Below are 12,090 nucleotides of genomic sequence, written 5' to 3' on the forward strand. Positions count from 1 at the left end.
TTTAAGCCAACTTTTTCACTCTCCTCTTTCACTTTCATCAAGAGTACATGAGACCAAAATGGGAGACCTTAATTTTAATGTGAAAACCAAGAGAGGGACTAACAGATAAAATTGTTGTGAACACCTCAAACAGTATTACCATTCATCTTTAGCATATGGCAGATTTTCAACACGTGAATGAATGAGAGAGGATGCAGTGGAAGAATGAGAAGTTTATTCAACAGTATAGAAAATTAATTGCCATTACATTTTCAGAAAAACCAATACTATATTTTCAAGAAGATGTTAATGATCAGAAATGTCAGATATCTCACAGAGATTAAGTAGGATAAGAACTGAGAAAATATAATTGGGTTTATCGTCTATATAAATTAGTGAAAATAAAAGCAAATAGTTGAAGAATAAGTGAGAGGCAGCAAGACAGGAACAGTGATTATGGAGTATTCTTTTGAGATATTTGGAGGCTAAAAGATAAATAGAGAAGATATTAATAACAGTAGTAAGGATACTAGAGTCAAAAGAAAATTTTTCTAGGAGAGATGGAATGAAGAGTTTTTAAATTAAGAAGATTGATACAAAAAGATTGAAACAAAAAGAAAAAGAGACAAAAAGAGAAATAGAAGAACAAATGCTAAATAGATTAAAGTACCAGAGAAAGTAAATGTGGATAGATTCAAAAGTGAGAGAAGTTTGAACATAGGAGGAAGGAAGTCAAGGGAAGATAGGTCAAATGGCCATGGTTTGATTGAAAACAAGAAGCAAAATCATCTGCAGAAAGATGCTGATAATTCTGGATCCAAATGGGGACTGGTAAAAAGATTGTATAAGGAATGTTTAATGGATGATATTGAGTTTAAATAAATTTTATTTAGACACTTTTTTAAAGCACAGATGTTGGGACAGTTACATTTTGACGTCCCTTAGTGAAAGGAAAAGATATTAGGGACTCTGGTAGATTAAATAACAATCCCAGAGATTTCTAGGACCTAATCTCTAGAACCTATGAATGTTACTTTATTTGGCAGAAGGAACTTTGCAGATATGACTAAGGATCTTGAGATGGGGAGATTATCCTGTATTTTGGTGGTCTCTAAATGTAATTGCAGGTGTCCTAAGAGGGAGACAGAGAAAGATTAAACCACAGAAGAGGAGAAACCACAGTGATGGTTGTGCAGAGATTGGAGTGATGTAGCCACAAACTGAGAAATGTGGGCAGCCACTAAAAGCTGGATAATTCCAGGCAAAGAATGGATTCTCCCCTGAACAAACTAGGTCTGCTCTCTCTTTTTTTTAAACACTTTTTTATTTATTTGGCCACACCGGGTCTTCTTTGCAGCATGTGAGATCTACTTCCCTGATCAGGGATCAAACCCAGGTCCCCTACATTGGGAACTGGATGTCTTATCCACTGGACCACCAGGGAAGTCCCTAGACCTGCTCTTAATTTTGGTCCTGTAAGAATCCTTTTGGACTCCTGACCTCCAGAACTGTAAGAGAATAAATTTCTGGGGTTTTTGTAGTATTCGTCAGAACAGCAGTGACAATAAAGGAAGTAAGTTAAAGCTGAAAATTCAAGGCAGTAAATACATCTGTTTCTGAAGTAATTATCTGAACACACTGTAAAAGTTGGGTATACTTTAGGTATGATTGCTTTACTGGCTTCATTCTTTGGATAATGTTAATATTGCCATACTTTTACCTAAATACTCGGGCTTCCCTGATAGCTCAGTTGGTAAAAGAATCCACCTGCAATGCAGGAGACCCTGGTTTGATTCCTGGGTCAGGAAGATCCACTGGAGAAGGGATCGGCTACCCACTCCAGTATTCTTGGGCTTCTCTGGTGGCTCAGATGGTAAAGAATCTGCCTGCATTGTGGAGACCTGGGTTCGATCCCTGGGTTGGGAAGATCCCCTGGAGAAGGGAAAGGCTACCCGCTCCAGCTTTCTGGCCTGGAGAATTCCATGGATTGAATAGTCCATGGGGTCACAAAGAGTCGGACACAACTGAGCGACTTTCACAACCTAAATGCTCATTTTAATATCTGGTCCTAGCCTTGAGGGTATTCATTTGTGAAATGCCCATATATTTTAAGATAGTAAATGATGCATTTTTAAACACCTTTTATAAAAATGCTTAATGAAACACTTGATTGAAATTTGTCTTGGCCCTAGTGAAACATCAGCAGTTCCTTACTTGAACAGAGAAGGAACATTTTCACCAAGATGGGGACAACATAGTTGTCCATATGCTTCTTGTCCTCTGTACCCTTTTAGATGTTAGATTAAAGGATGATGTCCGGTTAGTTCATGTGCTTAATTGTGCTTTCCCATAATTGCAGCTTGCACCTCTGGAGGTAACATAAAAATAAGAACTTCCAGCAACTCTGAAAAGAGTTCAGAGAGCAACTCCTACCTATTTCAAGCCTACCGCTTATCTCTCACCAGAGAAGTAGCAAACTAGATGTGGTTCCTTGCCCACAGCCTGCTCTGTCCATCAGCTGCCATCATTCCAGGTTGAAAGGAAATTCCTGGCAGCTCATTGGCCCAAGAGTAAGGAAATTGTTGCTTAGCAACCAAGTCCTGACCCCTACAGGCCTGAAAAGAGGAAGCTTGTGGGCTAGCCACCTAGTTCTGCCTGTGTTACAGTAAGAAGGAGCTACTTAGAAGAAGATGAAGCCCTTGTTCCTGCTCATAGAGATATTGTTAATTCTTGGGGTCACAATTAAAAGTAAGTTTTTCTGTCCTTATGGTTCTCTATGAGGGTCTTAGCACTAAGAGTGGAATCTGATTAGAAAATTGTAAATAACTTCACAATGTTTCTAATTAACATAATTTTTGGACAAGCGCTTTAAAATATTCAATAAGGATAGATAGCAATGATACTCTCATTTAAGACAGTACCTGGGAAGGATATGTGTTTATATCTGTGTGTGTGTGTGTGTGTGTGTGTGTGTGAAACAGAGAGAGAGAAAGAGATTGAAAGAGAGAGAAGAGAGGCAGACATTGATCCAGTCTATGAGAAAAGCACTATAGTAATTTTTATAGAGTAGGGATATTTGACACAGGTTGTTGAGTTTTGTTAAATCTAGAATATCATGAAGATCTAGTTCTAGAATTTTAAATGAGAATTATAGGACTCAAAGAGTGGTAAAGTGCTTTAATTGATATTCTTATAGTCTCTTACAATCTTTCCACAATAACAATTCTACTTTTAAAGTTTCCATAATTCCTAATTAGTGACTATCTTAAAATGGAAATTATTTTCCAGTCTTCTCTTCCATTTATTGAGTTAATTTTTGCCCAGTCCTTACATAATTTGCTCATCATGAATTCAATTTAAGAAATACGTATTTGCATTTAACCTAGGAGTGCAAGGTTGGTATAACATCTGAAAGTTAATTGCTGTAACACACCACAACAATAGAACAAATGACAAAGACCACATGGTCATCTCAGTTGATGCAAGAAGAACATGTAACAAAAATTAACTTCCCTTTTGTATAAAAACACTCAATAAATAAGAAATCAAAACACCTATCAGCCTAATAAAGGGCATCCTCAAAAACTGGCACCTAATATATTTAATGGTGAAACACTGAATGTTTTCTCCCAGTGGTCCCCTAAGATCAGGAACAAGACATCTTTGTTCTTGTTCATTTGTCCTGCAATTCCTATTCAATATTGTACTGGAGGTTTTAGCCAAGGCAATTAAATAAGAAAAAGGAATAAAGGTTGGGAAAGGAGAAGTAAACCTCTCTGTATTTACCAAAGACATGATCTTATACACAGAAAATCCTAAGATTTTCTATTAAAAAATATTAGAACTGATATATGAGTTTGGCAGGGTTGCAGGATAAGAGATTAATAGACAAAAATTTATTCTATTTCTATACCGTCACAGTAAATATACCAAAAATGAAATTAGTTCCACTTGTAATAGCATCAAAATAGATAAGGTACTTAGAAATAAAAATAGCAAAAGAAGCACAAAGTTCATCCTCTGAAACTGAAAAAGTGGTTGAAAGAAATTAAAGAAAATCTCAATAAATGAAAACACTTCCCATGTTCATGGATTGGAAAACTTAATATTGTTAAGATACTCTTAACTTAATATTATAAGGCAATACTCTCCAATTTGATCTACAGATTCAATGTAATCCCTACCAAAATCCCAGCTTATTTCTTTGTAAAAATTAACAAAATCTGAAAATTAGTATAGGAATGAATGTTCTTCTTTAAAAAAGAAGAGGACACATACTTCTCAATTTCAAAACTTACTGCAAAGTTGCAGTAATCAAGACAGTGTGGTCCTGGTATGAGGATAGATTATATAGATCAATAAAATATTAAAAATTCAGAAATAAATCCTCACATTTATCATCAATCAATTTTTGGCAAGGATGCCAAAATATTGAGTTAATGGGGAAGGGGAAGAATAATTTCTTCAACATATGATGAGGACAGCTGGAGACCCACCTATCTCACTACAGTCAGATACCTACCTCACACTCTATATAAAAAATAATTCAAAATGGATTAAAGACCTGAATATAATAGCTAAAGCTTTAAAATTCCTAGAGGAAAATATAGACATAAATCTTTTGACCCTAGATTAGGCAATGATTTCTTAGATATGCCACCAAAAGCACAAACAAAAAGAAGAAAATCATAAACTGGACATCACCAAAATTAAACACTTTTATGTTTCAAAAGACAGCATCAAGAAACTAAAAAGACAACCTACAGAATAGGAGAAAATGTTGACAATCATATTCAGTAAAGGTTTAGTATTCAGAATATAAGAAAAAAATCTTGACAACTCATCAACAAAATAGCACACAACCCAGTTTTTTAAACCCCATTTTTAAATGGGCTAAGGATTTAGATATTCTTCCAAAAGATATACAAATGACCATCAAGTGCATAAAGAGATATTCAACATCATTGCTCACTAAGAAAATGCAAATCAAAACCACAATGAAATATTACATTATATACAATCATGGGACAGTCCCGGGTAAACCTAGAAGGTTGGTCACCCTCAGGAGAAGGCAATAAAGGAGAGAAAAGGTTGAGTAGGTGGAAGTGAAGATGGAGAGAGACAGAAACCAGTGGCAAGAAGCAGGCAAGCTTGTACGTTGGTGTTTTCCAAAGGGGCCAGAACATGGAGTCATTTTCACCAGCTGATAACGCAACTTTCCACAAGCTCAGCATCCCGTCTTCCCCAGCTGAGCTTCATTTAGGATGGCTATAATTAAAAAAAGGGAAATAACAAGATTTGGAAGTGATGTGGAGTAATAGGAACCCTCACACATAGATAATGGAAATGTAAAATGGTACAGCCACTGTGGAAAACAGTTTGGCAGTTCCTCACAAAGTTAAATTTAGAATTGTCATTTGTTGTTGTTCAGTAGTGACTGAAGTTGTGTCCAACTCTTTGTGACTCCTTAGACTGCAGGATGCCAAATTCCTCTGTCCTTCACTGTCTCCCAGAGTTGGCTCAAATTCATGTCCATTGAGCCTGTGCTGCTGTCTAGCCATCTCATCTTCTGCTGCCCCCTCCTCTTGTTGCCTTCATTCTTTCCCAGCATCAGGGTATTTTCCAATGAGTTGGCTGTTCTCATCAGGTGGCCAAAATATTGGAGCTTCAGCTTCAGCATCAGTCTTTCCAAAGAATGTTAAGAGTTAATTTCCTTTAGAATTGACTGGTATGATCTCCTTGCAGTCCAAGGGACTCTCAAGAGTCTTCTCCAGCACCACATTTGGAAAGAATTACCATATGACTCATCAATTCCAATGACCCATCAATTCTACTACTAGGAATATTCCCAAGAGAAGTGAAAGCATATGTCCACACTGGAAGTTTGTATATAAATGCTTATAAAAGCATTACTTTTTATAGTTAAAAGATGGAAACGAAAAAAAAAAAAAAAAGATGGAAACGACCTCAATAATGGATGAATAGGTAAACAAATTGTGGTGTATACATACTGTGGAATATCATTCAACCATGAAAAGGATGAAGTACTGGAACATACTACAAGTTGGATGAACCCCAAAAATGTTATGATAAGTGAAAGAAGCCAGATACAAAAGGTCACATGTTATTTGATTTTTATTATATGAAATGCAAGTGAAATATCCAGAATAGGCAAATCCATAGAAATAGAAAGAAGATTAGTGGTTGCCAGTGGTTACGCAGAGAGACAGTGGAGAGTTATTTAATGAGGATAAAGTGTATTTCTGGGCTAATGAAAAAGTTTTGAAAATAAAAATACATGATGGTTGTGAATACACTAAGTATTACTTAATTGTGTACTTTAAAATGGTTACTTGTATGTTATGAATTTCACCTCAATTTTTAAAAATGGTACAGTGCTTTGGAAAACAGACTTGAAGTTCCTCAAAAGATTAAACATAGAATTACCATATGATCCAGAAATTACACTCCTAAGTACATATACCAGGGAACAAAAAACTTATTTCCATGCAAAAACTTGTACACAAATGGCAGAATTATTCATAGCAGCCAACAAGTGGGGAAAAACTGATCTTCACCAATGAATGAGTGAAGAAAAAAACTTGGTATATCCATACAATGGAGTATTATTCAGCAAAAAAGAAAGTACAATATGGATAATCATTAAAATATTGTACTAAATGAAAGAAACTAGACAAAAGGCCATGTATTGTGTGATTTCCTGTAAATGAAATGTCCTGATGAGGCACATCCATGGAGACAGAAAATAGTTTACTGACTACCTAGGGCTGGGAGGTGTAGGATACTTGGGAAGATTATAATTAAAGGACACAAGATTACTGTTGGAGTAACGAAAATCTTCTAAAATTATAGCGATCTGTGAATATACTAAAAGCCATTGACTTGCAGGGAGAGAAGTATTTAATAAAAGTTATATGTCAGGGGTATAGGAAGAATATAACAAAAATTATATGCCAGAGATACGTGAAGATTATCTAAGACACAATCCTTATCCTTGAGCAGTTAAGAAGAAAACAGGTTATAAGTGAATAAATTGTAAAATGTTGCAGGTATTTGGCTTCCTCGCGGCTAAGCGGTAAAGAATCTACATACAATGCAGCAGACCTCAGTCAATCCCCGGGCAGGAAGATACCCTGGAGGAGGAAATGGCAACCCGCTCCGGCATTCTTGCCAGGAAAATCCCATGGACAGAGGAGCCTGGTGGGCTACAGTCCATGGGGTCGCAAAGAGTCAGGCATGACCAAGCAACTAAGCATATACGTATTTAAATAATAGCATTTATAAGGTGCTATATATAGGGCACAAATCAGGGAATGGCCAATTCTATCAGTTTGTGGAGCAGAGCGCTTCATAAACGAAATGGCATAAACTGAATCTTGAAAGATTAGTGAGTTTTCACTAAGCAGGCAAAAGAGGAAAACATCTTAGACCATGTAAAGGGAATAAAGACGTAGAGGAATAAAACAGCATGGTCTATAAATAAGCGTGGAACACAAAGTTTTGAGGCTGGAGAAGTAGGCAAAGACTGTGATAGGCTTTGAAGCTTGGGTTTGATCTTGTGAGCAATAGGGAGTCATTTAAGAGTTTACTCATTGAAGAATGTGAGTAGAATTATGCTTTTTAAAAAAAATGACTTTAGTAGTTGAGAGGTAGGTGGGTTGGCTATAACTCTGATGACCATGTAACCAGGAGCAGACTATTAAATGACCCAAACAAGAAATGAGGACTTCAACTATTGAGACAGCAGTGGGGACCAAGGAGTACTGCAGATGGAAAACAAAACTAAAGAGAGTCATAAGAGTCCAGAGCGAAAGCAAGCCCGGTAGATGAGAATAACCAATAGTGCCAAATGCCAGAGAGGGTAGGGAAGGGAAAGAAAGGCCAGTGAGTGAACACTGGATTTAATAGCTGGCGAATATTTATGTTTCCAAGGCACTTTTTTCAGAGAAGCAGAGAAAAAACTTGATTTCAGTTGGTAGGAGTGAACAGGAGGAGAGCAAGTAGAGACAGTCAATGATGAGTACAGAGCTCTTCCTGGATTATCACACTTTGCAGGGTCAGAGGAGTTTTCAACAGATCATTTATCTGTTGCAGGTATATAGAGAGACCCAAAGGAGAAGTTCGTACGGGAGAAGTGAAGTGAAAGTTGCTCAGTCATTTCCAACTCTTTGCAACCCCATGGACTATAGAGTCCCTGGAATTCTCCAGGCCAGAATACTAGAGTGGGGAGCCCTTTGCTTCTCCAGGGGATCTTCCCAACCCAGGGATCGAATCTGGGTCTCTTGCATTGCAGGTGGATTCTGTACCATCTGCACCACCATAGAAGCCCAAGAATACTAGCGTGGATTGTCTAGCCCTTCTCCAGTGGATCTTCCCAACCCGGGAATCGAACTGGGGTCTCCTGCACTCAGCCATGTTCTTTACCAACTGAGGTATGAGGGAAGCACTCATTGGGGAGAAGACAGTTGCTTTCCAAGCAAGTGCTAAAACACCTGAAGGTCTATATGTAAAAATCAGTCCTTAAACCTACTCTATTTTTTCTTCCTGACTCTCTACCTATTTTTCAAGGCAAAACAGGTCTCACCTTTTACGTTCACATATACCTTGAGAGCTTGCATATTGCCTTCTTGTGCTTTTTTCACTTATGTTCATTTTACTTTGACTTCACTTGTGTGAAATTATTGAGACAGGGATGATGCCATAACTGAAATTTTTCCCTGACTCTGCATTCACCTCAGGAACATTCTGAAATAGTTACTGACCTTAGGTTTCCCTTTTAGTAAATGCTCAAAATGAAGTAGTTGAAGCTCATGGAAAGACTGAGCAGTCTATCCCTAAGTGTGCCTTAGAAAATTGAAATAAAACTAAAAGTGTGTTTTCTATTCACCCTACCCGTTCAGCTGCTGGTTTAAAAGGTAATATAAGGTACATAGGGGCTTCTCCAGTGGCTCAGCGGTTAAGAATTCACCTGCAATGCAGGAACCGCAGTAGGCCTGGGTTTGATGCCTGGGTTGAGAAAATCCCCTAGAGGAAGAGCACATGGCAAGCCACTCCAGTATTCTTGCCTGGAGAATCCTATGGACAGAGAAGCCTGGTGGGCTACAGTCCATAGGGTTGCAAAGGGTCGGGCACTACTGAAGCAGCTTAGCACACATGCACACATAAGGTATATAACTAAGGCAGAGAGAAGACATTGCCAGAAGTTCTGGCTCTAGATCACTCAGGATCCAAGGTTTCTCTATCCTATCTCACTTTCTGGTAGTAATTTCTCACTATCATAAACTTCTACAATTTGAAAAAAATAAAGTAAAAGTAAATTGAAATACACACTAAAATAGAAAGTTCTCAGCAACTCTCTCCCCTGTTACTCTGCCACCCAGCAACTGTCTTTCCCAGTTAAAAAAGGCAAGAAGTTCATCAATCTCACTCTAATCAGAGGTCAGAAAGCAATTGCCTAGCAATCACATCTACATTCCTGGAGGGTCCAGAGAGGAGCCACGTAAAGGCCAAGTCCTGGACATGTTGTAGAGGGTGCTGGGTCTAAGCAGTAGAAGTAGGCAATGTCTTACTGCTTCAGAAACTTACTTTTTGTTACCAGTTCTATTATATTTTGAATAACTCATGAAATCCAGGAGTTTTCAATTACCTTTGTTTCTTTTCAGTCCCTTACATTATGCCGCTAAATAGTGAAAAAATAAATTGCCAGTATCTGGAGCATCTTTCCTTGCAGAGAAGCGGGAAAGAGCAGGAGTGTCATGGGGTGACCATTGACTACTAGACAGAAGTTCGGTTTCTATGTGATGTTAGAGATCAGTAAGGAAGCTCATTCCTCTTGTGAATTGTCCTGAAATATGTAAATGTTTTTCTTGTATTCATAGCCTAGAGTCATCTGAAACGTTTCTATATTAAGTTACTATTCCTCTTTGGAACCATTCAGTAGGACAGCACTCTGTGGGGAGAAGGCAGCCCTCAACCTGAGGATCTAGGGCAGGATGGACCCCTCCCTCAGCTGCTCCATGGATGCCCTGGCATCAGCTTTATTTCTGGTTATTCTGTCTGCTTCGAGGAACTAACTTCTTTTGCCATGTCCTTTTGTCATACTAGAAATCACTCTTTCCAACTCTACTCCATTTTCTCCATGCAAAGACTCATATGTCTCTCCTACCCCAAGAATTCTCTCTGCCAGTGATAGCTGTCTGTGTATGCATGTTGAGTCACTTCAGCCGTGTCTGACTCTTCACGACCCCATGGACTGTAGCCTGCCAGGCTCCTCTGTCCATGGGATTCTCCAGGCAAGAATACTGGAGTGGCTTGCCGTTCCCTCCTCCAGGGGATCTTCCCGACCCAGGGACTGAACCCACATCTCTTCTGTCTCCTGCACTGGCACACAGGTTCTTTACCACTGGCACCACCTGGGAAGCCCTATAGCCGTCTACCTGTTCCTAACTGATTCTAAGATCTACTTCCCATCTATTGAAACTGCTTTCTTAAAGAACACCAATAGCCATTGATTACCAACCAGGGGGCTCTTACTGTTCTTACTACTTAAACTCTCTGCAGCATTTGACACTCTTCACTGTATTCTTTTCCCTTCTACCTCTGTACGATCTTATTAGACACTTCCACTGGTTTGTCTTCCTCAACCCTCCCTTTAAATGCTAAGCCCAAAGTTCATTGCATAGCTTTCTTGGTCTTCATATTCTGTGCTTCTGATACTCTCTCCCAGGCCCCAAAGCTTCAATTTTTTTTTAAATAATTGTGACTTTTATATTTATTTTATATATTTAATTTATCTATCTACCTAGCTGTGCTAGTTCTTAGTTGCAGCACATGGGATCTTCATTGTGACATGCAAGATCTTTAGTTGTGGCATGCAGGGACTTTAGCTGCGACATATGAACTCTTACTTGCAGCATTTGGGATCTAGTTCCCTAGCTAGAGATCAAACTAGGGCCCCCTTCATTGGGAGCATGGAGTCTTAGCCACTGGGCCACCAGGGAAGTTCCCCAGGGCTTCATTTACACCCTAGACCTTCCTCCAGATCTCTTGACCTGCATATCAGCTACGTGATTGTCATGAAGAGTGTATAATCGGCAAACATCTTAAATTGACCATTTTTTCTCCAAGTTAGTTTCTCTCTTGTGTTTCTTGTCTTCTTAATGGCATCAACATCTCTCCCAGCATCCTGGGTTCTCAGGTGCAAAACCTCAAATTCTTGATCATATGGTTAATAATGCACTGGAGAAAGAAAGTGTAAGGTACTCAGTTGTGTCCTACTCTTTGCAACCCCATGTACTGTAGCCCGCCATGGAATTCTCCAGGCAAGAATACTGGAGTGGGTAGCCATTCCCTTCTTCAAGAGATCTTCCCAATCCACGGATTGAACCCAGGTCTCCTTCATTGCAGGTAGATTCTTTACCATCTCAGCCACCTGGGATGCACTAAGAATCATCTAATTCAATGTTTTTACATGTGATAGGACTATCTGCCAGAGTTGTGAAAATAATTCACCACAGCATAACATCCTACTAATCTTTCAAGGTCCATTTCAAGTTCTACTCCTCCAATAAGAAGCGTTCCCAAGCCCTTCCTCATAGAAAATTGTGCCTTTATTTTCTTATGCATCCCAGTCTCACAATTGAGTTAGTTTTTACCTTTCTCATTAAACTGTCAACTACCTGAATGTAGAGATTGTGTTTTCCCCACCTTTAATATTTCTTATAACTTATTGCAGAACTTGGCACATGCACAATTAGCACTTGTAAAATAGGATCATAACTAATACCCATGTAACACTTTAAAAATTTGTAAAATACATTTCCAAAACCTCTGAAATAAGTCATGTAAATATTTTTATTATTCTAGATTTACACATTTTCAAAACTCTAAAATCTAGAGTTTAGTAAAACTGAAATCCTCCAATGAGAATCAAGTTTTGCTTTTTAGTTTTTTACTTCCTATCACCTGTTTGTTATTCTATGTATTCTCCAAAGTAGACTGCTCTGAATATTATCATATTTACTTGCCATGAGCTATTTCTACATACTACCAAACAACAGATGAAAAATATAAATTCAATCAATCATCCAA

General features: G+C 38.3%; 1 protein-coding gene across 1 annotated transcript in view; it reads left to right on the forward strand.

Annotated features, from left to right (window-relative positions):
* Positions 1–2,593: 2,593 nt before the first annotated feature.
* SEL1L2 (SEL1L2 adaptor subunit of ERAD E3 ligase) overlaps positions 2,594–12,090 on the forward strand; it is a 109,723-nt gene continuing 100,226 nt past the window's right edge. Inside the window, exon 1 of the mRNA XM_043479521.1 lies at positions 2,594–2,727. Within this exon, the coding sequence (XP_043335456.1) occupies positions 2,670–2,727 (58 nt within the window). The 5' untranslated portion in view covers positions 2,594–2,669. The remainder of the gene's footprint in view (positions 2,728–12,090) is intronic.

The sequence above is a fragment of the Cervus canadensis genome, chromosome 10, assembly GCF_019320065.1.
Source record: "Cervus canadensis isolate Bull #8, Minnesota chromosome 10, ASM1932006v1, whole genome shotgun sequence".
NCBI lineage: Eukaryota > Metazoa > Chordata > Mammalia > Artiodactyla > Cervidae > Cervus > Cervus canadensis.